The sequence below is a fragment of the Triplophysa rosa genome, unplaced genomic scaffold (genome assembly GCF_024868665.1).
Source record: "Triplophysa rosa unplaced genomic scaffold, Trosa_1v2 scaffold221_ERROPOS574315, whole genome shotgun sequence".
In the NCBI taxonomy this organism is placed as follows: Eukaryota; Metazoa; Chordata; class Actinopteri; order Cypriniformes; family Nemacheilidae; genus Triplophysa; species Triplophysa rosa.
Window position 1 is genome coordinate 114,400 of NW_026634236.1, and position 27,611 is coordinate 142,010.

Sequence of the window (27,611 nt, forward strand, 5' to 3'; positions counted from 1 at the left end):
CCAACATATCACTGTTCTAACACCGTGTCTACACCGGACGCGACACATGACACACGGCTTGTTCTAATGGCATTGTCACATTTTAAATTATTATGGGTTCTAGTGCGTTAGTGTCTTTTGTCGTGTCGCATCGTGTCAGGTGTAGACGGTGTTATGTTTGACAGTCACCGTAAGGTGCAGAGTAATCTGGTAGATTCAGAATTGTACCTAACATGCTGCTTCATACAGGTATGCATCTTGTCTTGTAGGTGTAAAGAGGTTCAGCGGCAACAACAAAAACAAACATCATGTGGCCCAAACTTAACCTCCGTTAGATCTCTGCAAAGAATCAATTACTGTTGAGTAGTTTTAATTTAATTTAATACCATTCATGTACAATAAAATATGAATATAAATTAATATTAATGTAAACTAAAGATAAAATTTATTATTATAACCAAACACAGACTGAAAGTTAAGTTCGGGCCAGGCGTGCACGTCTAATGAAACCATCTATAGGCCATTTTGCAATGTAATCAAAACTGGTCCAGAAGCACTTATTGTTTTAGCCTTTTACCTTTATTTTTAAAATTCACATATAACATTTTGAAGATGTTTGTTTAACATTTTGATTCAGTTCTATATTGTTATGTTGGTAGTACTTTGTTGTAACGTTTGTGTAGTTTAAAATAACCAGTGTTGTTTACGTTTTGTAAAATTTTCAGTAATTGTTGTACATTTAAAAAAAACTCCCTTCACTGCAGGCCATTCTTTTATCAGTATTGGCCAAAAAAGGCTCAGTGTTGTTTACGTTTAGCAAAATTTTCAATTGTACATTTAAAAAGATACCCTTTAGTCCAGGCCATTCTTTTACCAGTGTTGCCCAAAGAAGGCTGCAATGTACTCCTTACATTTGTACAGTTATCAGCAAGGGGTGATTTTTTATTTAATTATTATGTACAATCAAATTGGCTTTTCAACTTGCTGTTTTCAACTTGGTCCAGTGGTGAGTTGCTGTAACATACAAAAATACGTTTGATGAGTTTATGGAATGTGAAACTTTTTAAAAATGTAAGATTCTGTTCAAATAACAGTTGCATTTTCATTCAAATAGTGAAAACAATCATATTGGGCCAGTTGCATACACATAGTTAATACAGTCTCACTGGCTAGCAAGTAGTTAGGATTAATTAGTCTTTCCAGATTTCAGTTAGACCAATCTATCTTTTTTATGTAACTGACTTGAACTTATAACCTTTTCTTGAAGAAAAAAATTGATGACTAACATGCAACACTAATCTAAGCAGTTTATGCAACTGGCCCATTAAGACCAAGCGTGTACAGTTTATGCACTTTAAAGGGATACTTCACCCAAAAATGAAAATTCTGTCATCATTTACACACCTTCAAGTTGTTCTAAATCTGCAGCAAACAGTTCTGGGGCACTTTTGACTACCGTTGTATTTTTTCCTACTATGGTAACAAAGAAATGTATACAGATTTGGAACAACTTGAAGGTGAGTAAATGATGACAGAATTTTCATTTTTGGGTGAACTATCCCTTTAACCTGACACTTCAATTCTCTCACTCTCACACTGTTCACATATAAATGATTATAGAACCGTATTATATGAACTGCATGTAAATGTCCCTCAAATATAGTCTGAAGTGTGTCTGAATGTTTGAGTTATCCAGGTCGATTGGCAGAAACCGCGTGTTAGGGTCACTTTAAGCAACGGTTTCACAAAAAGCGTTGACAATGTAATACACACCATGTAACAACTAGCACTAAATGGCTCGGTTTCACAGACAAAGTTTAGCTTAAGACAAAGCTATGACTTAGTTAAATTAGGATATTTAAGATATTTCAGAGCAAGATGTTTTCAGTTAAGACAGCTCAAACATTTATAATATAGTCTGGGACAAGCCTTGTTTATGAAACCGGGCTAATATGTCACATCTTACTGACAAGCATGTCTTTTTATGTGTGGGAAAACACTGCCACCCTTGGCAACAATAAAACCATGTGGCACATATAGTTACTATAAACACATTCATGTACACATTGTTACATTCAACATGCAAGGACAACATAAACATTTTATTCCAAACAACAAAATTGTTTATAATGATTTACATTTTCACATAAATTACCTAAAAAGGTTTATACACAAAAGTATTTGAACCGTAAAAAATGGCCTACACAGGTAACAGTTAATGTTTTTTTCCAGCACATGTGGCAGACATACAAATGTAAAATAAAGTGTAATATGTGAAATCCAAAATGTAACGCGTATGGAAATGGTCTAATAAGAGTAATGACATGCATACGGTTTGAACTGCTAAATATCAATATAACGGTTTGTTTCACATAATGACTGATGTGTTGGTACGAGTCAAACATCTGAATCAAGTAGATATAGAGACTTAAAATTTCTATACTGTACATATGCATCATCTGTGCACCTTCCAACAATAGGACAACAGAGACATAACTGTGTTGAATCTAAAATTAAAATGGCTTGATATAAAAGTGAAATTAATCGTAATTTCAGTTTTGTACGGACTGTAAACCTGTGACGATAGATCAAACCCAATGCGAGAAGCCTTAAAAATTATCTGAGGTATAAGTTGTCTTTTGGTGGTGGGTGAAATCTCAACACATTCACCCACCGTTCGTACGATGAACTGTATACAACACCAGCACAATGTAACAATATTTAAAAAGCAGTTTATGTCAAGAACAACTTCCTGCTACGAGGAGTAAAAATACTATTCATTACTGATGACCATATAAAATTGAAGTCGGAACCAAACGATTTACATATAAGTGATATTCCGTGGACAAAATGTGCGTCTCTACAGTTCCTGGTCTAATGAGGATGTTTGCATCACTGAAGGTTGTGCCTGTGGCTCTGAGTTGGAGCAAGAGTTTGTTGGGTAGGTGGTGACCTCCACCATTCCTGCCCCTGTGCGTGGTACAGCAGTATTCATAATGTGCCTCTGTAAATGCTTTATCCAGTCCTCCTGGACTGACAAAGGGCCCTGGAAGACTAGATCACAAAACCTACACATGGAAGAATTCACACAGTCAATCACAACTACGAACAGAAACAATCTTGAACGGAAATATAGATATATAAATACATGTAACTTACCTGCACTTAAGTCTATATATTTCCTCTGGAGCATGCAACAATGGAAAGGTTTTCTTCTTTGACCCAGACCTCGATCTTTGCTTTCTTTGTTTACAGTCATAGGCTAAAACAAAGAAAAGTGTGTTTAGCCAAAACTACACAGGTATAAAAAAAACTTGGTTGACCCAAGTAGTTTTATTTTCCTTATTACAACTTAATATACGGAAAGTGTGATCCTCAGGGTGAACATACTGTAGGTGATGGTCACCGGACGGTCATACACTACAAATATGAAAAATAATTTACATACTTATTCCATCAGAAAGGCCTTTCTTCTTTCGGTGTGCGTATGCCCTCATATGATTGGACAGGCTAACACCGCTGTGGAAAGTGGCATTACAGTGCAAACACACTTTTCTACTGACTTCACTTTTGTCTGTAAGAATAAAAAGAATGTAGAAGACAAGTCATTGTACACACTAAAATGATCTCTAACGCTTCATTTACTTCTCAAATATCTGAAGTAGTGATTTTAGAGATAGCATGAAAATTATTGGACAATCCAAAATGCTACTTTTTTAGCAGTTTCAAGCACCTATAACATCCATTTAATAGGAATTGTATAAAAAGGTTCTAAAGTAAATAGCTTTTTGTTAAACAAATGACGTTCAATGTTGCAATTGTGGTACTGGTTACGCCCCTATAAAAAGTTCACTATATTCTAAGTAAATTGTTGGAAACCTGTCCGCGACAGCAATATCCAGCCAAAAATCACGAAGTGTGAGCTTGCCATTATTTGTAGCAAGAGAAAAAATGTACTTCTTAATAAATCTGTCTTTGAATAATAGTAATAGTCTAAATGATTTTATGTTTATATTTCATAGAACAACTTAAAATACATACTTTGTATACACATTTTTAAATAACTAAATAATAAGTCTAAACTGACAAAGTAATAAAATGGTATTTTTAAATGCATTAGTGTAAAATCACTTAGTATACTGAGAACTATAACTATGTTATAATAAATTTATAACAAATATTTTGTTAATAAAGAATCTACAGTTGATGAAAATATCGTGAAATTCAGTTTATGTTGATGAAATTCACCTGCTGAATTTGAATTTGGCACTGCTTTGAAAGGTTGTATCTCTAGGCCACGCTCTCTGCCTGAAGATATACTGAGAGCCTTTCTCGCTGTGTGGGATGGACACTTCGCTTTGGTCTCTTCGTGGGCCCTTCTTTTCTTCAAAATTCCAATCAGATCACTTGGCGGCGAGCCTTTATTAGTCACTATCCTTTTCTTTTCCTCTACCGATCGAGAATGTATATATTTATGCTGTTTGACCGTAGATGAGAAGGTTAAACCGTTATTCAGTCTAACAGGCTGGTAAATTCTGGAACCGCGGTACTTTCTTTCCAGAACTTGCAACTTCAACTGGAACTGCTTCTTGTCACGCATCAGTTCCTTCAATATGACCACTGGGGATTTCGAGGCAGTGGAAGTTGGTTTTCCCAGGCGCTTAAGATGGCCTCGTACGTGATTTGACAGCCCGGTCCTATTGTCGAACCACTCTCTACACAAGGGACAGACTAGCTCTGTTTGTTGACAGTCAGTTGGCATTTCTGTCTGTTGACCAGTCTTGGATGTGTCCACCTCTGTTGGGATAAGAAAGTTAAAGTGAAACCATATGTATTGAATGTATTTTGAAAGAAAAAAAGTTGTTTATCATTGAGAAACAAAATATATGTTGTCCAAACTAAAATATCTACATTAACTAGCCTGCAACTTTTACGCTACACCATTCAGACCTCTACCTCAAAAAAATATGTTAACATCCACATGCATCTATCAGCCATACTCCAACACACCCCTTCCCTGACTGTAAACAAATCAAGTACATGTGGCCAGGATGTGGACATCTGGAACAGAAACAACTGTGGAAAATGAATAATCAATGGCAGGATAACATGTGACGTCGTAAGAACACAATTTCATTAGCATATAACTATGTACTTCTAGTCTCCACTGTTATAAACAGAAACTAACGTCACAATCACTAACAGGTCAATTAGCAAAAAATGACTGGCCAAATGCATAACATGATGTCAAACGTCCTTACCCAGCTTTAAAGTGTTGACAAACTGTCAAAAATGACAATTTGCTGTTAATTTACTCACCCTCAGGCCATAAATTAGAATTTGCCCTAAATTTCAGATGTGCTAAGGATATTTAGTGGAGACGAAGATTATCAGTAATAATGTTATAAATAACGCTCAGTTTCCAAAAAAGGCAGATTGATTTGCTTAAAGGATAGTTCACCCAAAAATGAAAATTCTGTCATCATTTACCCAAGCTCAGGTTGTTCCAAACCTCTATAAATTTCTTTGTTCTGATTAACAAAGTAAAGGAATATCTTCAAGGGAAGATATTTGAAAGAATGTCAGTAACCAAACAGTTCTTCCATAGTAGGGAAAATAAATACTATGGAAGTCAATGGGGGTTTAGATCTGTTTACTGACATTCTTCCAAATATCTTCCTTTGTTTTTAGCGAAAACAAATATTTTTTTGGTGTAAAAAAGTGTAAAAATAGTAGTAAGTTCTGTTTACACTAAGTGAAAATAGCAGCATTTCTTAGCGATATGCTATTTACACTAACCAAAATAGCTGTAGGGCCTATTTTCTTTGGATTAAGTAGAAATAGTAGTTAGATGCCTTTTACTTATAAATAGTGGCAGATAACGTTACTATTTGCACCTCAGTGTTGTTGTGCATTAAACATTATGCAATAATAACAGACAGTAAATCATTATATTTATAAAAATTATTAAAATGATGGCAACTTATTGAGATATTACAGCCCTATACCTACCCATAACCTTACCCTAAACATAAAGTTTATGAATAAAAATTTGATTGAAAACAAATGCCTTTATGATCTGTAAAGTAATAAAAAAGGTTAAAGAAGGTTTTCAGCGGGATTAGAACCCTGGTATCCCATGCCGCGCTATACAGACTTTACACTTTGTGCCACTTGAGTCGCTGTTTGAAATGGCATCAATCTTACACTTTCTCTATTCCAATCCCATATAGGTGGGCGGAGATAGTATAAATAGTCTCTGCCAACAAGGCAGGCTATTTGTACTCGGTGTAAATAGACACTACGTATATTTTTACAGGTTTGGAAACATCTGAAGGTAAATGATAACAGAATTTTCATTTTTGGGTGAACTATCCCTTTAACAAATTCATTGATATATTGTTGTTGCCTGTATCTGCTTTTTGACTCTCAAAGACACTTGAGAACTTGCATTTTATGAATCACCAAGTTTCAGATAAAAATCTTCTTAGGCTTTTCACTTTTGTCTAGGAAGGCCTAAAGTATTTTTTTTTCTTTTTTGTTGAACTAACAATTCAAAGGGACAATTTACCCAAAAATGAAAATTCTGTCATTATTTATTCACCCTCTTGTCATTTCAAACCTGCATGACTTTCTTTCTTCTGCAGAATACAAAAGATGACATTTTGAAGAATGTTGGTAAGCTTACAATCGTTGTACCCATTGACTTGCATTTGTTTTGTGTCCAAGCAATAGAAGTGAAAGGGCACAGCTGTTGTTTGGCTACCAACATTCTTCAAATATCTTCTTTTGTGTTCTGCAGAAAAAATAAATTTATACAGGTTTGAAATGACAAGAGAGTGCATTAATGATGACAGAATTTTCATTTTTGGATGAACTATCCCTTTAAGTTTGAACTGAATTAACAAATGGAATTGATTGAAAACATACATGTAAAAGAAGCATCACCTGTTTTGATTTGTGGCACTTTTTTTCGTTGAACTGGAGGGACTTTGTCAGCTAACTTAGCTACAGATGCAGCTTTGCGTGCTCTCTGGCCCACTCTGTACAAATGTCCTCGTATGTGATTAGAAAGACTAATACCTGACTCAAATACAGCAGGACAGTAAGGGCAAGCCTTTAGATCTGTCTCAAGATCTGAGCCCGATTCACGTTTTACAGCTGAAATCGACTCTGAGCCAGCATTGTAAACCTCTTCATCCTTGTGTTCTTCTTTGACAGAAAACATCCTTGAAGAACTTTGATCTCCCTTTGCAGGTGATTTCAGTGCACACTGATCATGTTTATCCTCCCATTCTTCGCTCAAGCATGAACCAACTGTATGATCAGAATCACGTATCAAGTCATCGTTATTACTATATTCCTCATCCTTGGATGTTTCCTGTTTCTTGAGATTTTGTCTACATTTTGGAAAATCTAAAAGAATATCTTGGCCTTGCATATTGTGGAATGGAGTTGACATTTTTCTTTTGGAAGGTGACTTCAATGTTTGCTTCTTTAAATGTATGGAGTTTGGTGGAGATCCTTTGTAAGAATCACAATTTCCAATACTTTCTGAACAACTGACATTCCCATCAGATTTAGAAGTGCTTTTAGTGATCCCCTCTTTAGAACTGAAATATTTTTTTAAACAATTTGAGGAGGGGGAAGTCCTTTCTGTTTCAGATGTTGCAGTTTCACATTCGAGGGAATCATTATAATGGCATTTACCTCTGTCCAGAAACCCTGTTTCATTGATTCCATCAAGATTCTGGAAAGAGCTGCATTCAGAGGCACTCTGGTGCTTCTTTCTGGATAAAACCGTGTGAACTGATTTGTCAAGTCTTTGGATTTGTTTGCTGTTCGTCTGAGCTTTACGTAACTTTTTGTCCTTTTGCAACCGACTACATTTACCATTGGTTAACCGACTTTTCTTCTTGTCTGATGTCTGAAATTTGACAGACAATTTTGGCGACCTTGCTGGCAGTTGTGCACGTGTAGTAAGAACTTCATTACTGCTGTCAAGGGAATGAAAAGCTTTCTGGTCTTCATTAAACTTCTGCAGACATGAAGTATCAACGTGATTTCCGAGGATGTTTTTAGTTTTTCTTTTAAAAGAGTTTGAGATTGAAGAAGGTGCTGCTGCATTCTTGTTGGCTTTGTTGACTTTGCGTGCCTGGAAACCATCCGATTTCCATACAGTCAGATCAGCGTCTCTCTCAGAGTGCTTATGAAGCAAATGATTTCTCATTTGAAATTCATTCATTTCCACGAAATCACACTTATTACAACTATAATACCGCTTGTCTTTCTCATGGGTCTTGGCATGCTGGACAAATGTGTTTGGACAGTTGGTTCCAAATGTGCACTGGGGACACTGCAATGTTGCATTTTTACCTTCATCTTTCATTTCATGGAACTCGTTTCTTTCTTTCTTAGTTTTCGGATGCTTTGCCTTGTGAACATCTATGTGATGTAACAATGAACCCCGGTCATGAAAACACTGTCCACACTCTTTACATATGAATGGCTTTAAACTGGGTGTGTCTGTATTAAACGTAATTTGTCTGTGTTCTTGAGGTTTCTCTTTAAAACTGTTCTTACGTGGAAAAGGTGCAGGCTGTTCCTTAGCACCTGGGTCTGTTGGCAAATTTTCTATAATCAATCCCAACTTTTGAGTTTTGCTAACAGGTTTTTTTGCTGGTTTGGGAAAAAGGTGTTTGACCGCCTCAGCACCTCCGTTTAAATACTTGTTAGTTTTTACGATGGGTGATCGTGGTTTGGATGGTTTCCTTGGAGAACGTATCTTCTTTACAGGACTGCATTCTGCCTGGCTTCCTTCACCCTGGTGATCTATTTTTGAATCAAAATCCAAATTAGGATAGAGGTCCATTGAGGGATCTACTTTCAATACAATTTCAGCTTTACGTTTTCTTTTTCTATGAACGAGTGGTGACGGAACATTAATTTTATGATTGATGGGTGAAGGAACAGGGGACAGTTTCTCCTCCATTTCAAGAGCATTTTCATCATCCCACAGGAACTTCATAAATTCCTTCTGGGGATTCCAGCTAAGGTCATTTGCATCATTGTAATTATCTAGTGAGCTTTCTGGAGATTCGGTATCAAATCCCCATATCCCCCTATTTTCCACATCTTCTGCTGTCAGTGTTTGCCTAATTGTTATTTCCCCCTCTTTTCTGAGTGGATCATGTCCTTCAAAGTGGACGTTGGCTGTGACAGAATTCTGTGCATTTAAAGACTTAGGAAGAAATCCTGGTACATTTTTTGAAATATCCAACAAGACTTCATCTGAGATATGGGGTGAGGTGGATCCATTCACATAAGCAGCTTTGGGTGGTCCATCAGAGCAGATAGAGTCCATAAAACCGACACTGGTCAGGAGGTCTCCTTGGTCACAAAGTAGTTCCATCGTCTCTTGAGGACACTGGACTGATGGTTCTAGTAAAGTTCCCTTCGGAGAAAATACCCCACTGTTCAGAAGGTCCTGAGAGATGTTTGACATCAAAGTGTCATTTTCCTCTAGTTTGGAGCTCTTGCTCAAACCAGACATTCCTAAGAGTCCTAAGGACTGTTTCTGTGGAAAAAAAACAGTAGATGAGCACCTGAATTCAATATTGTATACTGTGTTTTATCACTTTTTCACTTATATTCAAAAACATTTGAAATATTTGTTTTGCTCTATTTTTATGGTTCTGTCACTCTTTCATCAACCAAAAAAAACTCCATAACACTTGCAAAATTGATTGCACTGTGATGCATCTGACAATCACTAAGCTCCGCCCTCTTGATCACTGCTGCAAGGCCTTACAGCCCTTAGATGCAAAATAAACTCAAAATATTACCATTTTCTCACATAAACCTATAATTTTGCTTAAGACATGTATTAACCCATTGGACCATCTAAAATATATATCAGGATACCTTTGTGTAAAAAAAATCTTTATAATTTACAAAATATACTGCAAAATTATTCATTACAAATGTATTTACTTTCTCAAAACAAGCCACTCCTAATGATCCACTTCTAACTAATGTTTCAACATTTATAAATTTGGTAAGCCAATGTATATGTATACTTTGTGTCCCACCGGTTGGTCCTGCTGACTGAGTATTAATTTATCTGAAGAAGTACAAATGGAATATAAATTCTTATACAAACCTTGAAATGGATGTGCAGCATACTACTGTCAATAAGGATAGATAATGACAGGAGTATATATAATAGTACTACAATATCATAACCTAATACAGTAAGGTACATGGCCACAAATTGTACACTTTACATAAAACAAGAACGAAAATGCGTTAGCTTATGTGCTTTACAACGTACTATACAGAGAAACCCGTAAACTGTAGAGATTGGAGGTTGAGTTCTCTTTAAATGGCACAATGGTATGTGAACCTCATGCTGTGCGAGTAGGAACAACATCTGTGTAAACGTATAGATAACACGTTCACAAGCATTAACACATTAACACACATAAACTCAGAAATGGTCGTGATTCAATTTCTAAAACAGCACAATACCTTTCTGTGGATCGGAAACTATACTGCATATATAAGGGTTATATATAAGGCATAACATGATTACATGCAACCAATTTTCCCATAAACAGACATTTAAAATAAATCAAGCTGGCAATTCGGATTAAGAAATTGATGCATTCATTGTAGTCTAAAAAATGTTTTGCCACCTTTCTGTTGCAGACATTACTGTTAACACATACTATTGAAAGAGTGCTAGCAAGGTAGCAATCAAGCCCATTATGCTGCTTCACATCAGGCTAAAAAGACCTGCCCTCGCAAAATATTGAAGGCACGTTCATGGCTAGACCCTCAAATGTTGTTGACAAATTCATTTGGCTTACCTTTCTGCACGTACAACTGTAAACAATGACACTGAAGCGAAATCATTTCATTTTGTTCGCTCAAGCTATCAATCTATTGCGAAGCCGCCATGTTTGTTCGATGGTCCCCAGACAAAGGCATTGCAGCTCGCCAAGGGGGGTTACAAAACTAAATGAATAAAGAATTAACAATAATTTTACAAACGGGATTTAACACTAGCACGTACTTCTTTAAAACACAACTTAACTTAAAAAAACGTGTTTCGAACGTTTACTCGTGCGAATATGAGTTATTTATATTCGTCATGTAAGCAGCGCCCCCCAAACTAAAAGTGGACTATTCCAAATAGGTGTCAAGTAGAAGTACCGACGGTGAGTGGAACAGACTCGGAGAAAGATAAGCAGTGGATGAAATGGAAAGACTGACAATGGCTCTCCTTATCAATAAAACACGTTTATAGCTTGGTACATTACAATTTAAGGTGAACAGTTGATTTATACACGCATCAACTGTACAACATGACTGATTGGGGATAAACCAAATTCCTTCATAGGTGTTTATCTTTAACCGGACAGACAGCTGTCGGTATCCTACTCTAAAAATAAATTGCATTAACGTTACTTTTATAGATTATTAACACTGTGACTTATTTTAACACCAACGTTACCGTTACATTAATTACATACCCAGTAATGTAATTAAACAAAGCTGTTTAGTGATGGCTTGATGACCTGACCCTGCGCGCGATTACACATATCGCGGGTTTACTCGTTCTCTTCAGGGAGTGGCAGCTACAAAGTATTTCTCACACCAATTTTTTGCATTTTAGTACATAAAATTCAGTAAAACTGACATATGTGTAATGTCTTTTGCTCATTAATACTTTCTTTACAAGCTTTATTCACATATGATTTTAAAACGGACATTCAGAATCAGAAGCTGTTAACTCGTTATTTTACCTCAGAGTAACATTAGCAAACCGGCTAATCACAACAGAACTGTTCATGAGACGACACTTAACGTTACACAGATCTATTGTCATGTCCCAGGCGTTTCATATCTCAATGATCTATATTACAATTGGTCTTTGTCCTTTTTGTCTTCTAGGATGACAAATGTAAATGTAATACATTGACGTCCACAACATGTTCGATTCAGAAGAAGGCGCATCTTCGCTGGATAACCTGTTTTATGACGGGCCTGTGATTCATAAAGTGTGAGCAGGACTTTACACCATGTTAACGCCTGAAAGCAGACATACCAAATGATATGAGAATAAATGAAATGCTTGTCCAGCTCATACTTTTATGACAGCATGTGTTCTTCTGTATAGAAAACCTTTATGTCATGGACAGTATTCCAGGATATTCAATGCTCCACCCTCACTATCAGAAATAACTGCAACGCAAGGCATTCAAGGCAAGGCCGCAACACTCTCATATGGTAAGTCCTGTTTGGGCCAAAGGTTTTTATCGGAAAATATACAGATATTTGATTTACAATATCATACAGACTATGCATTGTCTGGCTCTGCATGTGTATTGCTCCTGTTAAACATCCAGTGTATGAAATTTAGCGGCATCTAGCGGTGAGATTGTGAATTGCAACCTACAGTTCACCACTCCCCCTCCCTTTCGAAGCACTAAGGAGGCTGACACAGGACTAAGATGTTGTCACGTTTTCGCTTCTTTGCCGAAGGAGATAACGATTTTATGAAACTGTTTATGAAACAGTTTGTCCGTTTAGGGCTACTGTAGAAACAACATGGTCAATTCTATGCATGGGGACCTGCGGTGTAGATAGAAATGGCTCATTTTGAGGTGGTAAATACATAACGACTTAACGCTTCATTATGTAAGGTCTTTATACACCTCTGAAGACATAGTTATGTACAGCAGAGTCCTGCACGGGTCCTATTTGGTAAACCCGCACCCGCAGTAATTAAAAGAACACTCAACCCGTCACCCGACAGCAGCACTAATTTCATTCCGTACCTGACCCTACCCGTTTGACATACACACCCGAACCGCACCCACATTAAATAGACGCATTAAAATTCTCGCAAACTTCGGACTTGATTGTCGACGACGAATTGTGAACTATTTTTAAATCACACTAGCCAGATTCTTTTTCACGTCGGCCGATTCCATTTTAACGTTCCTTTCACCGGATGTGATAACAGGAAGACAGTTTTGGCGGTCTCATGAGCATCTTCCGCTGTAATCACGGACATAATAAAATATGAAATGCATGAAAGGTGTAAATAAAGAAAGTCACTATCCTACAATTCAGTATCCGTTACCAATAAGCTATCAGCAAAATTTCACTATTCTCAGTATTAATTTCGTTATCCAACTATTGCAACACAGGCCGTCAAAATTGTAATTAATTAAAAAAAATGTAAACATAATAGCATATATCTTTAACAAAAATATATAATAAATTAAGAAAAAAGTACATTAATAATAATGAAGCCTTTAAACATTTTTCAATTAATTAAACAAAAGCATAAGTGCACTGATGTACAGTATATTATATTGCATTTCTGTCAATAGATCCTCCAAAAATATACACACAGCACCTTTAAGAAAGCACATATCTTACTTCCATGCTGCTGGGTTAATTAAAAAGTAAAGAAATGTCTTATTCGAGACTGACAGCAGAGAGTAAATATAGAAGTAAATCCTCCTCATCATTCATTTACTAATAATCCTCCTCATCATTTACTTTCATTAAGGTTACGCTCAGAGATCAAAGAAGTTTCTACCTCCGCCAAATAAGATCAATTGCAATCCTGTTGAAACTGTCCAAGTGTCCAAGACTATGAAATCACAGGAGCTGGAGGAATCTGTTCTGTGGACACGTGAAACCTCTGGAAAAAGAGGTATCTCTATGGGTGCAGTGCAGGATATGGATTGCCTTTTGGAAACAAGACCTTCACCTCCTGCCAGTTACTCTGCGTTCAAGACTCAGTACTCTTTGTTTTTTGTTTGATTTAACAAAATTTGCTTATTTAACTAGTAGTTTTTTATTTACATGGATATTGGCATTGTAACAATACGCGGGTAAATAGATGCCTTTTAAATCTTCCCTTAGGCTGTTCAGAACTCCCGCAAAGATGTCTGGGAATGGTGAAGACGGTATAACAAATCAGTTGACAGCAATAACAAATGACAACCCTTTCCTGGGTCAGGTTGCTATGACAACAAGAGGTCCGCAGAAAGCGCATGCTGCTACTATCTGTAGTCCGTTTATTGGGATGGGCCGAGCAGAGCAGGGCCATTCTGCAGAGCAAAAAGGTGGTTTTCATGCAAAGACAGTGTATGATCTCCAGCTTGCTTCTAAACCAATAGAATTTGAAGGTAATTTAAAATACTAGTGCACTTTTAGTTCTCTGTTCAAAATTCCATTACCATTGTCAATTGTTAATAGGTTTAATATGAATTTACAATATTCACCAGTCATCATCATTTTGGTCTAGTCATTCTTCAACTATGAAAAATGTGATCATGAATTCTTATTGTAAAATATTACCATATAAGTAATGTTTTCAAAGGGTCATCTGGAAAAGGAACTCTCCGTCCAGTCTCTGAAATTCGTATCCTCTTCAATTCAGCTAACCTGGAAAGAAATCATTTACATTGGATGAACAGAATTTGATGCATATTTATACCTTTAAATTGTGGATGACAATGTATAATTGTCATGTTGAATGTTTTCCTTGATATATGCATAGCTGCTAAATTCAGAAGTGTATTCAAAGAATTCCCCTACTTTAACTACTTACAGTCCCAAGCATTGGATGATGTAAGTAGCTGCCATTTGAACATTGTTCGATTGTTAATGGTCATAAATGTAGTTTGTGGCAAGGTATTGCTCTATTTCAGATTCTATACACCAGTAAAAACTTTGTTGCCTGTGCTCCTACGGGCTCTGGGAAGACCGTTCTCTTTGAGTTGGCCATTATTCGTCTTCTGATTGAGGTTTCAGAGCCCTGGCACAATGTCAGAGCTGTATACAGTGAGTTGGACATTATTTATTATTATAAATGTATTCACTCCTTTACAGGGTTTTTCCTGTATAGAGAAATTGGAGGCGGTCGCCTCCGTCAAATGTCGTGCCCCCTCAGGCTCTCGCCCAAATTATGTTGAGAGCCTTCACAAGAAATGCTGCGTGCATTTAACAGACTGTCATTTGTAACTGCAGTTGCGACATTACGCCACAGTGGAGGCACTGTTTCGTTATCAGCACACTGAGGCGCTAAAAAAAGTTGAAGAACAAGAGTTGTTTAACGACTGTTTGTTTTGCATCCAAGTACGTTTAATTTCTTGAAATTTCTTAAATTAACATGACGTACATCATTGTAATGTCTTTAGCTGTGCAGTTGGATCGTTGAATCAGCGTATACTGTACACAGCGAGTTCGCCAGTATGAACGCACATTGCGTTCAGAACGACTCGCACACGAATGACTCATTTGAACCGATTCATTTTAACTATTGAACTTTTTAGTCACTAGCGAATATAAGAGATCTTCTGTTTGGTTGAATAAAATTAATGTTTTATATAACTTAATAATTCTCATTTTTATCTAATTTTATTAGAACTTTTAATATGTCAAACTCAAAGTCACTTTGGTTAAGCCACTTAAAGGTACGGTAGGCCTACGTGTGTGTGTGTGTGTGTACAAGATCAGGATGGCACCACCTCAGCCTCATTTTGAGCCAGGAAAAACCCTGCTTTAGTAGGTAGTATTTTATATTTTTCTGGTTTATACTTCAGTGGCACCAATTAAGGCTCTTTGCAGTCAGCAATATGAAAACTGGAACCAAAAATTTGGACCTCTCGGACTAAAATGCAAGGAGCTAACAGGAGACACAGAGATTGATGACATGTTTGAAGTCCAGGATGCTCATCTAATTTTGACAACTCCGGTAAGTCTCCATAGTAAGGCAGCTTATAAAGCAGCTTTTATGTATTTTCTAGATAATTTTAATTTACTTGCTAAATTAATAAAAGTCACTAAACCTGGTAAAATTTTTCAAAACTCAGTATATCACTGTGGTTGGATCTAAGCAAGACTATATTTCCATGACTTTATTGTGCAATGTCACACCATCACATTTGGTTGCTAGATTAGAGTGATTTCAGGTTTTGTGTGCAGTACGGATCAGACAGTCTCTATACAGACTGGGCATTGTGAGTCTTCAGATGAAACATCTTTTTACAACGCTGAAAAATTCTTTCCTTTCAAAGGAAAAATGGGACAGCATGACAAGAAGGTGGAAGGATAACTGTTTATTGCGGTCTGTTCGTCTCTTTCTCATCGATGAGGTATGTTTCATGTACACCCACCTGATCATTAATACCGGTATTTCAAAATAGGTGGCAGTGATATTATTAGTGAATGACATTAGTGCTGTGTACTGTCTCTAGGTACATGTGGTGAAAGACAAAACCCGTGGAGCCACTCTTGAGGTTGTGGTCACCAGAATGAAAACCATGTATTCATATAGCCGGGCTGTAAATCCAGAGTCAAAAGCTTCAATGAGATTTGTGGCTGTTTCAGCCACCATCCCGAATATTCAGGATGTAAGGAGTTTTAGGAAGAACTGAAGTAATTTAGAATGTGTGGGTTCTGTATTAATCATTTCTGTGCTGCTTGTCATTTTGAAGATATCTGAATGGCTGTCAGATGAATCAGGGCCTGCCACTTGTCTGGAGATGGATGAGAGTCATAGGCCAGTGAAACTGAGGAAGGTCGTGCTTGGGTTCCCCTGTGGAAACAACCAGAATGAATTTAAGTTTGATCTTTCTCTAAACTACAAAATGGCCAATATCATTCAGACCTACTCGGATCAAAAACCATCACTTGTGGTATGTGAATCTTTGTGAATGTGTATGTGTTGAGCTGTTATTTTTTAAATGAAAAGCACAGTGATTTTATTCATCTGATATTTTACTAGTTTTGCTCCACAAGAAAAGGAGTTCAACAGTCTGCTGCTGTGCTTTCCAAAGATGCCAGATTCATTATGAGCATTGACCACAAAAAGAGGTACAGTATTTGATCATATTACAGCCATAGTCTATTAAAATACATTTCCTGTTAGAAAGTCTTTCATAAGTCAAAATATGAAAATAGTCAAATGGGGCACTTTTGTTTTCCTTTTCTTGTTGCCTTAGATGTTTACCCAACATGAATGACTCTTATTACTTTATATAAGAAATGTTAAGTAACTCATAACCTCTTTCATAGGCTAATAAAGTATGCAAACTCAATGCTTGATTCAAAACTCAAAGGTGTGTAAGCTTTATTTATTTGAGATCCATAAATGCTTTGGTCTTTTTTACATGAAGGTGAACTGACGTTTTTTTAACCAACCTTTTTCAGATCTGATTCTTTGTGGCATTGGATATCACCATGCCGGTATGGGAGTGTCAGACAGAAAAGTGGTTGAAGATGCATTTACTATGGGTGACCTGCCAGTGTTGTGTAAGTTTATAAACATATCACCCTTTCATTTTAATGCTCATTATTCAGTTCACAATGTATTGTCATGAAACTAAGTTAAACTCTTTTCTCTTATACAGTTACAACCAGCACCTTAGCCATGGGTGTGAATCTTCCGGCCCATCTAGTGGTTATCAAATCCACACTGCACTATGTTGGTGGCGCATGTGAAGAGTACAATGAAGCTGACCTGTTGCAGATGATTGGGAGAGCAGGCAGACCACAGGTACTGCTGACACTGTTAAAACTGACAGATGTCTTTGGGATCTGTGGTGCTTATGGGTTTCATTTACAATACTCCAGAAACGTATAAACAATGTGCGTGGAAATGAAACACATACTGCAAGTGCACTTATGCAGTGATATAAGAGGGTAGGTTAGGTCAAGCATTTAAGGTAAACTATTAGCAATTGCAACATGGCTTTGATTTATGTTTAGTTTGATACAACAGCAACTGCAGTGATCATGACCAGGTCTCAAACAAAGGACAAATACACACAGTTTTTGAGTGGCATAGACAGCATCGAGAGCAGGTACATAAATCAGGGAGATGTCTTTTCAGAGAGAATTGTTTAAACATATGATATACTGTATACCAGTTGGTTTATTTACTACTTATGAATGTAATGAAAGTTCTGGTTTCAGTTTGCACACAAACTTGGTGGAGCACTTGAATGCTGAGATTGTTCTCCACACCATATCTGATGTCAACATGGCTCTAGACTGGATTCGCTCCACCTTCTTGTACATCCGTGCTTTAAAAAACCCCAAGCACTATGGTAAGGCCTTAACTTTTGGTGATTTTAAAGTTACAAACTACTTTCTATTTATATTACTTTCCATATTTTGTCTTAGGTTTCCCCCCTGACCTTGACAAATGTGGAATTGAAATTAAATTACAAGGTATGACAAAAGTGATAAACTATTAACCGTGTCATCTAAGCAAACTAGCTGTTTGGCTACCAACAATCTACTTGTGGTGTGAATAAAGCTTTCACCCTGTTTTAGAACTGTGCTTGAAAAACCTGAACTCTTTGGCCTCATTGAATCTGATTACCATGGATGAAGACATTAACATCAAACCCACAGGTGACAGATTGCTTTGTATACTTCCTTCAAATATATGGTGGTTTAAATAACTTTTCTGTTTTGTGTATTACATAATTGGTACTCTTTGGATATTGGCATTGATTGTAATGAAATGTCACGCACAGAGACAGGAAAACTCATGGCCAGATATTGTGTCGCCTTCGACACTGTGAGGCAATTCAGTGAAGTGACAGGAACCGAGACTTTACCTGAGCTGGTAAGAAAGCATTTGGAATCACTGTAGCTTTTATTGATCTGCTTGAGAACAATATAAAATTTGTTGGTTTTTAGATTGAAATGATATCTAAGGGAAAGGAATTTAGTGATGTGCAATTGAGAGTAAACGAGAAAAAAACCTTGAACATGCTGAACAAGGACAAGAACAGAACTACCATCAGGTCAGAGTTCTCTCCAGCAGTTTTAAACTCACTGTTAATATATGAGTGCACTAAAAAAATGTAATATATGTAATATATCTTTTTCAGGTATCCCATGGAGGGAAAGATCAAAAGTAATGACATGAAAGTAAACTGGTAAGTTCTTGCTATTGCTTTTTGGAAGATAATTTGAATTGGGTTTTCTACAGGATCCCCATTTCTTTTTAATTTTACATCCAGTGGCACAGAGCCAAATTGATATTTTCAAGGGCCTATTTTGTTCCTTGCTGTCCATGACCGTATCAAAACAGATCTGCAATTGAGAACCACATGTGTAAATTTGTCATTCCTGTTAAAATGACTTTTATAAAACGGTCAGTTCTGGTCCTTGATTCTGATTGGCTGAGCCGAGTTCTAAGCTGTTATAAAATAACCCGTTTTATAACGGCTGACTGCCTTACATAGCCTAAATATCACTTTATTTACTTTATTTTATGAAACCTTGCTATTTGGAATAACCGTTTTATAAAAGCAATAAGCCCCGCGAAGCAGTGGGTTACAGTGCATTTTATAACAGCCACAACGCCCTTAGCTTTTATAAAATGCACTGTAACCCACTGCTTCTTGGGGCTTATTGTTTTATTATACAGTCTTGTTGCTTCTTTGGTATGTTTGTTTCGATTTTTATTTAATTTATGTATGAAATGTTTTTTTTCCAGTCTGATTCAAGCTCAGCTCGGCTGTATCCCCATTCAGGAGTTTGGACTCATACAGGACACTGGAAAGATATTCCGAAATGCAATTAGAGTCAGCAAATGTGAGCTAAAGTCTCTTACTATCTCACTTTGGGTTGTTTTTCTCTGATGACATGGCTTTGACATTGTAAGTGTACTGTTTTTTTGTGGTGTTTTTGGTCTCTACCAGATCTGACTGAGTTTCTCCGTCATCACTCCCAAAAGAATTTCTCTGCTCAGCTCAACTCTTTGATACTTGCCAAATGTTTCAGAGCCAAACTGTGGGAAAACTCACCTTATGTTTCCAAGCAGCTTGAGAAGATAGGTTGGGGAACTCCTCCTTAGAACTTGAAATTTATTTTCATATAGAAAACAATAGTGTCTTTATATACTGGATATTTAATAGATTTGTTGAATATTTGTGGTTTCTTTTGTACTGCAGGGCAGTCATTTGCCACAGCCATGGTGAATGCAGGGCTTACAACATTCAGCAAAATTGAGGAGACCAGTCCTAGAGAGCTAGAGCTAGTAGGCCTAAACCCATAACTATATAAAAATACATTTCCTAAAATGTAATTTCCCATCTGTAATAATGACGGATCATTTTTGACAGATTGTGAACCGACATCCTCCCTTTGGAAACCAAATAAAGGAAGCCGTCAGCAAACTTCCAAAATATGAAGTGAATTTGGAACAGGTAACATTTCTGAATTTTTATGTTAAAAGAGAAACATTTAAAAGTTATTTTTAGGCCGATTAGAATGTTGTTTTGAATATTTTTTTCTAGATTCAACGATACAATGTGTCCACAGCTGAGATTGTTGTCACTGTGAACTCAAAGAATTTTAAAGAGATGGCAGTGAAACAGACAGCACCAGACCACCATCATGTCACAATCATTATTGGGGACTGTGACAATAATGTTGTTTTCCAACAGAAAATTATGTAAGCTCTATGAGATGTAAAAATCATTTGCAAAATATCAAATACCCAAATAAAAGATGGAATAGTAGCTTTTTTTTTCAGGGATGCAGTGCTCTTGAAGTCTGGGAAATGGTCAAAGAGAATTGAGGTGGAGAGAATATCCAAGGGAGAGGAGATCAACATTCATTTGATAAGCTCTGAATATGGTCAGTGTTTAAAGGCATTATTCAATAAACATTTTAATCTTTCCAATAGCGCAAACATAAACATGTAGATTGTCAGATTTGGCAATAATGAATTGATGTTGATATAGTGGGTCTGGACATACAGAAGAAGTGCAGCACCTTCTTCTTAGGAGAGAAGAGTTTTGGCACTGAATCTCACATCATACAGAGCCCTACATGGAGAATGCAGAGGGTTCTGAAACCATTTAGAGAAAACCCAGTAGTGACAACTCAGACAAACAGAGTTCACAGTCCTAGACAACAACAACAACAACAACATGATCAGTCCTCAGACAGAGGTACAACTGGTATAAACTGCATTAGCTTATTGACATTCTATGGAGTCTTGTGCATGTACAGTACAGTCAGTGTTGGGTGTAACTAGTTACTAAATAATTAGTTACTTTAATTTAATTACTTTTCCTTTAGAAAAAGTAAAGTAAGGGATTACTCTTATTTTTCTGTAATTTAATTAGTTACTACTGATGTAATTGAACTAAATACTGAGTAATATATTCAATAGAGGAAATGACATAAAAATGATAAGTCTAACTTTAAAATGTATGCTTTAATGTATCCTTCTCACATTTGTAATACTTTGGTCAGTTAATAAGAATAATTAGTGTAGTTTTTATTATTTAGTTGAACGAATTAAATAAGCCGTTTCATGTCTATCCTTGAATCAATTCTAATCAAGGTTGATGTAGGACATGGAAAGTAATTAGTAATAAGTAATTTGTACAGTAATTTAATTACACTATTGAATATGTAATTAGTAACTAGTAATTAATATATTGTATGTATTCCAGTTTTTTATATTTATAGCCGCACATAATCACTCTAATTACAAAAATCATTAGTGTGTTGGGCTCTTATATGACACATTCTCTGGTTCATAATAGATCAAACTACTCCAGATACTTTAAAGAGACAGTGTAATCATCTCTGCAGAAACAAGGAGCTCTGTGGACATGACTGTTGTGAGTACTAAACTTTCTACATGACTCACTTTTTTCTGTGTTTCGAATCGATGTGATTAATTTAGTTAACCCTTTAGGCAAAGTTGGAGTTGAAATTATACTGAAAAGACCAGCAAATCAGTCCACTTTCTCATCATACCTTAAAGATATGAAAATGAGGAATGTGAGACTCACAGAGACTCCTGTGAAACGCTTGAAGGTCGGTGTTTTGAATTTGACTACTAATGATTATATGTAAATAATTGTCAAGAAATGTGTAGTCCGTTAGAAAGATTCATTAACGTTTCAAATATAACAGTGACACTTGCTTTTTTTCTTTTAGATGATGATGAATAATGAAACATGCAGCATGCAGCAGTTCTCAAACAAACCCAAAGACACACTTCCTGCTGTCAAGAAGTATTCTGTGTTTTCTAGTTTTGACCACCAGAAGTTAATGCTGAGCAAGGTCTTATTGTTCATATTTTAATATGCCTTAATGTTGTCTGTGTTTGCTTTCAAGGATTAGGGTAAGTCAGTGTTATACTCAAAGTAGATGTGAAAACCCAGAACTGGAGGAAGGATTTGTCATACCTAGTGATAATTCATCTTTTGAAGGTACAGTATATTAACTCATGTCACAGACACTTAAGTGACAAAGCATAATTTGTTGACAAATACCAATATAATTTTAAATGTCACTTTTATCTGCAGGTTACGATGACTATATGGGAGGCTTTTATTCTGAAATTGGAGATCTTGGACAAGCTGCTACTTCAGCTCAAGGTTCAGTACATTAGATTCTGTGGTGTTTGACACATATGTGACCTTGCCTGTGAAAACGCAGCTTAAGTCATTTCTTTGTTATTTACTGTTTTCATGCAAAAAATTATACATAATAAAAAAAAACATAAAAAACATTCTGTAAAAATATAATTTTAATATATTGACTTAGTAAGGCCATATCAAAGATTGAAATCGATGTTTAGGAAACCAGCTCTCTGTATTTTTGTGCAAAAGAATAAAATGCAGTGTAAATAAAATAATTAATTTTAGTATTATAACTGACAACTCGATCTCAAAATTATAATGTGTTATTTACAGTGTAAAATATCCTAAGAGTTCAGATGCAAAAGCCACCTTAATCAAAAATGAAATGAGAAATGAGAAACCCACTAAATGCAACACTATCTGTGTTGATATATCTGGTATTGCTGAAAGTCAGGAGAAAATACTCCTTTAAACGAAGTCGTTTTTTACAAATGCATTGTTTACGTCATTTTATGGCTAAAACTACTTTTATGCTCCTAATCTCAGTTAGCCTAGATTTCACAGACATTCGTAGTCTTGCTGTTTGTGCTTCACCATCAAGCCGTTGTTAACAAGCTGTTGTTAATAAGCCGTTATTAGTCATTGAACTGAAAGAGTTTGTTTTGTTTTATTTTCTTTACAAAGTTTTATGTGGTCAACTGAAGACCCTCAAACATAAACAGATGGATGGAATCACCTCTCATAAAGCTGATGTTTATTCAACCCATGCAAATCCAGAGCACTGCTCTGACTGGGCTGGTACTCTTAATGTGACCTTTGACCTGGGAGTGAATGATTGGGATGATTTTGATGACGGTCACTTGCTCTGTGCTAGTGAGTTGTGTTGTGAATCTGAAGCATGCGATCTAAAGATGGGCCATTATCAACCAACAAATGCTGGTTTGTTGAATTTGTTTGTCATCTTTATGTTTCAAGACTTTGAAAAATAATTCATGAATTATAAATCAACAATTATTGATTGAAAGAGTGATTTGTTTTGTGTGATAGGGTGTCTGTCTGCAGTAGCACAAACTCAAGCCCAAACCAAACAAAAAACATTAAGGTCCATCTTGCCACAAAGGTAATGAAAGGAAAGAATTGTGATCGGAAAAGAAAACCTTATGCTTTTCCTGTTAATGCCTCTGAAAATATTGTTTTTAATATGAATAATATTTTTCAGAATCCATCTTCCAGTGGCTGCTACACCTCAAACTGTAAGTATTACAGCATTTAGTAATATATAAATGCTTATAAAAGGAATTGCATCAAACCTTTTTTCTAAATGGTTGAGCCCTTATTTCTCAGAGAGTGTCCTCAGAAATAAGCATGAACACACCTTCAAACCAGAGAGAGACCAAAAAAACTTCACTCCTTGATATTTTCTCAAGGGTAGACACAGCTCAACAGGAAAAAATATATGTTAACAGGTATTTAAAGAAACGATAACGTTTTACTTATATCTACATTTCTATATGTGGTAATATTATGGTAAAATGTTGCCTTATTATTATAGGGAATGTGCAAAGGACAGCAACAATGAGGCAGATGTTTATATTGATATATTTGATGGTCTGTTGTAAGTTTTAGCACTGCTACGTTCCTGTGCTTTTTCTTAGATGTTTTGTGTTAGGCCATGCAAAACATGTACAATGTCAGAAAACAATGTCTTACTTTCATTATTTTGTTCTGCGTGTAGAAACAAAGTTATTAGATGCAAGAGCATCCTATTGATTTTGAAAATACTGTTTAATATACTAACCTTCTTAGATGTTTAAATTCTTGTGAAAAAAAGAAAAATGTTAGAAATATGTGTTATACGTTAAATATTAAAGTAAAATGTTAGAAAATGAAAGGTCATGCCGAAGTCGAAGTCAGGCAAATCGAAGTCAGACAGTTGTGGCTTAATTTTATTTAAATCTTGAGTTTAACAGTCAATCATACATTATTTACAGTGATTTTTAATGGATATTAATAAACCGCCCTGTTTACCTAAATTCATGCTTTACCAAAGTACTGTAAATAATATTAATACATTCTTTCTTACTGTATAGTAACATTAAGAATTAAGTAACACATTCATTATTGCATTAATCCGAGCACCCAAGGAGATTACTACAGTTCTTCAATGCATGGTGTTTTACACAACTGACATGAAACATTAATCTTGTCTTCATTAATACTTTTGACATCCTTTTGGTCTCTCAAGTTCGACCTCTTCATCAGCTGCCCTGCAGTGGGCTGGGGCTTTGTAAACATATCCCTTTTCTGTTTCATTGTTGCTAAAAAAGAACAGGTTACTTAGTGGGGAATCCACATACATGTCAAATAAATAAACAGGGTATTTTTTTAAATGATAGACTTCAATGTTAAAAATACAATCCAATGACTTACCCCTGCATTCCTTTAAATGCAATGCACTTCAAAATTCCTCCCAGGAGTAACAAAGCTGCTCCTACCCAAGCTACAAAAAGGGCGGGGCCGAATGTGTACCTGACCGTTGAAAGACAAACCAGATAAGAGAACAGGAAGTGATGCATTCAATACCTAACAAACACCTCAGCAAATGCGATACTACTAGTCCGTTGCGGAAAATTAGGTACACTTGTCATCAACACATTTAAAAAATCTTACCTGGGACCATGCATGTCCATTCCACCCATGCCCATTCCACCCATGCCCATTCCGCCCATGCCCATTCCGCCTTTTCCTATTTCTTCCCCGTACTGGCCCATGCCTATCTTTCCTTGATTTGGACTGTAGGTGGTCATCATGAAACTAGCCACTATGTCATTGGCGTACACTGATGGGCCAGAAATGCCACAGACGGCTGAAAACAAGAAAGAAGATGTGGTTCTTAAGTGTAATATTGTGATATGATGCACAGAATTGTTAGTTAAAATGTAATGTTTATAAAAATCATTCTGACTATAGTACTAAAGATCAAAAGCTAGCTACTGAGCAATGAAAAAGTTGTTGTTTACCAGCAATGACAAACATAACTCCTGCACATAGAGTCATTTTGGCCTTGGTGGTCTGCTCCATGCTTCTCATTTTGACACATTTTAGAGAAAACAGTGAGATAAAAACTGCGATCACACTCAAGACGATAGCAACTACCATCAGTGCTCGTACAGTTTGAAAGTGTCCTGAAAATGAAATCAAGAACAAGAAAACAGAAAGTGTCACTATTGCCAGTGGCTTTTGTTTGATCGGTTTCTGATATTATTGTTGACAGTGTGTAAACTCTACATATCACACATGGCGACAACACCTATACTATTTTTTGCTCACATGTGGCACACAATCTAGGAATATGTACAGTATTTATACAGTACAATTCCATTTTGTTTTTAATAAGATCTTTTTTGTTTTTCATATTAATGGCTTTAGCAAAATACTTTTCACGTTGCTCACATTGGTTACATTTTCTGTTCTCCTTGTATTGTTAAGATAACATACCCAGTGAACAGTGCACAAAAGTCAACTCCTCTGCCACAAATACAAACTTTTGAAGACGTCTAAACCTTAAGTCGTGTACACAAAACAATCAATGTCAACCTACCTGAATAGCCTATAAGGCCATAGAGTGGTCGGCACTCTGTGAATCCAGCATTGGACACTTCGCAGTTTCGCCACAGTCCTTTATAAGTGTATATAGACGTGATCATGTCCCCCTGCCGATCTTTGACACACCAGTTATCCATAACAGTGGCAGCAAAAACTAAAGCCATACCGATGAGGCCTAACACAAAACCTCCATTCTGCAGCATTGCGAAAGCCATTCTTCGTCTGTTCTGGTTTCAGCCGTGGGTCGCTGGTCTGGAGAACCTGCTGGTGAAAGGCTTGTAGGTTAACTGAGGCTAGACAGGGTGAGGCTGCTTTTAAATATCAAGAGCGTGCGTGTGAGGCTCACATGCACGCTCCAAGGGTGATGCTCATGATAAGCTTCGAGTGGCCGTGATTTCACCTACTTCCACCAGAAACTTAACATGACAACTATATTCCTCATGCACTTCATTTGTCAAAGCATTTATTAACACAACTTATACATGAGGTCACTTGATGTGTAATGATTCCGAGCCATTCAGACAGGCTTTAATGTGGCACACCTAATATTTGGATCATTTGAAGTATATTTAAAGATTTGTCTGCCGAATACATTGTCCTTAGTGATGCATGAAGCAAATAATGAGCAAACAATAAACAGCATTTGATAACAATGAGTAATCAATTGAATTAAAAACAAAATGTGAAATCATACAGCATGAACTGAATAGTGTGTCATGAGCAAGGGATTACGAATTAAGAGTTTAAACATTTTTATAGCATTTAGACCTATATGGTAAGATGCATGTCATCTAGTTTGACAGTGAATAAATGCGAGTTGACATCAACATTTTGTAGCTCAGAAAACCAGTGTGTCTGGCAGTTAATTTGTTTTTTAAACCATTTGTTGTATAAAGCTGACAATATATGTATGACATCTAAGAAAAATGTGAGGTCATTTTACTTTACTAAATGAGAACATAAAAGAAAACATGGAGAGATAACTATAATACAATTAAGATGAAAAGAATGAAATGAATCCTAAACGTCTTCAAATTGTGTCTTTGGCCTGGTGTTCTCTGTATTCAACAAATAAATTGATTAAAAGAATCTCAGAAGCATAGAACCATACAGGGGCTTAACAGGTTCTTTATACCGAAGCGGTGCTATAGGCTATAGCACCTCAGTCATCCTATAGAACCTCTGAAGAATCACTGAAGCACCAAGATATGGTTCTATATAGCACTTAAAGTGGTTCCCCTATATGATTACGAGCCAAGAACCACTTTTAGTGATATATAGCACCATTTTTATTGTGTGTACATTCAGATAAACAACCACACAAAATTTACAGCAGACATCTCTTAGGGGGTGATATCAGGCAATATCAGACATCAAAAATCGCTTGCAAAAACCTTCACTCATTCAGTTCACCTCTGGTGGAATGAACTGCCAGCCTCCACCCGAACTGCAGCATACTCTTTCAAAAAACAACTCAAAACATTCTGCATTCATTTGACTAACCAATACCTGTCTATGTCTTGTGTCTAATAAAAAAAAAAGTTTATTCTCTCCCTTGCTTACTCCAGCTTTAATCCTTCTAGTAGC

General features: G+C 36.3%; 3 protein-coding genes across 5 annotated transcripts; 1 reads left to right on the forward strand and 2 right to left on the reverse strand.

The window, feature by feature from the left end:
* Positions 1 to 604: 604 nt before the first annotated feature.
* On the reverse strand, positions 605 to 10,963 carry znf644a (zinc finger protein 644a). Of its 3 annotated transcripts, none has more exons than XM_057327365.1 (6): positions 10,851 to 10,963; positions 7,690 to 9,556; positions 4,228 to 4,776; positions 3,428 to 3,553; positions 3,139 to 3,241; positions 605 to 3,047 (listed from the first exon to the last, which is right to left on the reverse strand). In XM_057327365.1, the coding sequence occupies exons 2-6, from the start codon at positions 9,530 to 9,532 to the stop codon at positions 2,840 to 2,842; spliced, it is 2,829 nt and encodes a 942-aa protein (XP_057183348.1). In that variant the 5' UTR covers positions 9,533 to 9,556; positions 10,851 to 10,963; the 3' UTR covers positions 605 to 2,839. The 3 variants fall into 3 exon arrangements, with proteins under 3 accessions (XP_057183348.1, XP_057183347.1, XP_057183346.1); XM_057327364.1 differs by having other exon boundaries at positions 7,063 to 9,556; XM_057327363.1 differs by having other exon boundaries at positions 606 to 3,047; positions 6,928 to 9,556.
* A 976-nt stretch (positions 10,964 to 11,939) lies between these two features.
* hfm1 (helicase for meiosis 1) lies at positions 11,940 to 24,037 on the forward strand. Its single transcript, XM_057327354.1, has 38 exons — positions 11,940 to 12,046; positions 12,164 to 12,273; positions 13,568 to 13,714; positions 14,387 to 14,428; positions 14,567 to 14,637; positions 14,718 to 14,850; positions 15,612 to 15,763; positions 16,086 to 16,163; positions 16,266 to 16,421; positions 16,506 to 16,706; positions 16,796 to 16,884; positions 17,086 to 17,129; positions 17,221 to 17,322; positions 17,421 to 17,566; positions 17,779 to 17,873; positions 17,986 to 18,119; positions 18,196 to 18,243; positions 18,349 to 18,429; positions 18,555 to 18,646; positions 18,721 to 18,827; positions 18,915 to 18,962; positions 19,526 to 19,623; positions 19,731 to 19,865; positions 19,983 to 20,068; positions 20,154 to 20,237; positions 20,328 to 20,485; positions 20,567 to 20,670; positions 20,778 to 20,987; positions 21,591 to 21,668; positions 21,746 to 21,867; positions 21,991 to 22,067; positions 22,171 to 22,265; positions 22,362 to 22,433; positions 23,103 to 23,357; positions 23,466 to 23,538; positions 23,638 to 23,671; positions 23,763 to 23,884; positions 23,971 to 24,037. Exons 1-38 carry the CDS (start codon positions 11,976 to 11,978, stop codon positions 24,035 to 24,037), a joined length of 4,017 nt encoding a protein of 1,338 aa, XP_057183337.1. The 5' UTR covers positions 11,940 to 11,975.
* Positions 24,038 to 24,404: 367 nt separating this feature from the next.
* cldn18 (claudin 18) lies at positions 24,405 to 26,424 on the reverse strand. The gene is made up of 5 exons (XM_057327366.1): positions 26,020 to 26,424; positions 25,439 to 25,603; positions 25,089 to 25,284; positions 24,849 to 24,947; positions 24,405 to 24,736 (listed from the first exon to the last, which is right to left on the reverse strand). The coding sequence occupies exons 1-5, from the start codon at positions 26,237 to 26,239 to the stop codon at positions 24,631 to 24,633; spliced, it is 786 nt and encodes a 261-aa protein (XP_057183349.1). The 5' UTR covers positions 26,240 to 26,424; the 3' UTR covers positions 24,405 to 24,630.
* Positions 26,425 to 27,611: the final 1,187 nt, after the last annotated feature.

Coding starts and splice junctions, on each gene's coding strand:
- znf644a (XM_057327363.1), bottom strand. CDS start 9,532: ATGTCTGGTTTGAGCAAGAGCTCCAAACTAGAGGAAAATGACACTTTG. Junction 4,777..6,927: donor AGTGCCACAAATCAAAACAG/GTGATGCTTCTT, acceptor TTATCCCAACAG/AGGTGGACACATCCAAGACT. Junction 3,242..3,427: donor AGGCCTTTCTGATGGAATAA/GTATGTAAATTA, acceptor TCTTTGTTTTAG/CCTATGACTGTAAACAAAGA.
- hfm1 (XM_057327354.1), top strand. CDS start 11,976: ATGTTCGATTCAGAAGAAGGCGCATCTTCGCTGGATAACCTGTTTTAT. Junction 22,266..22,361: donor TGATAATTCATCTTTTGAAG/GTACAGTATATT, acceptor TTTTATCTGCAG/GTTACGATGACTATATGGGA. Junction 22,434..23,102: donor AGCTGCTACTTCAGCTCAAG/GTTCAGTACATT, acceptor TTCTTTACAAAG/TTTTATGTGGTCAACTGAAG.
- cldn18 (XM_057327366.1), bottom strand. CDS start 26,239: ATGGCTTTCGCAATGCTGCAGAATGGAGGTTTTGTGTTAGGCCTCATC. Junction 25,604..26,019: donor TGGCCTTATAGGCTATTCAG/GTAGGTTGACAT, acceptor TTTCATTTTCAG/GACACTTTCAAACTGTACGA. Junction 24,948..25,088: donor ATGGACATGCATGGTCCCAG/GTAAGATTTTTT, acceptor TTCAACGGTCAG/GTACACATTCGGCCCCGCCC.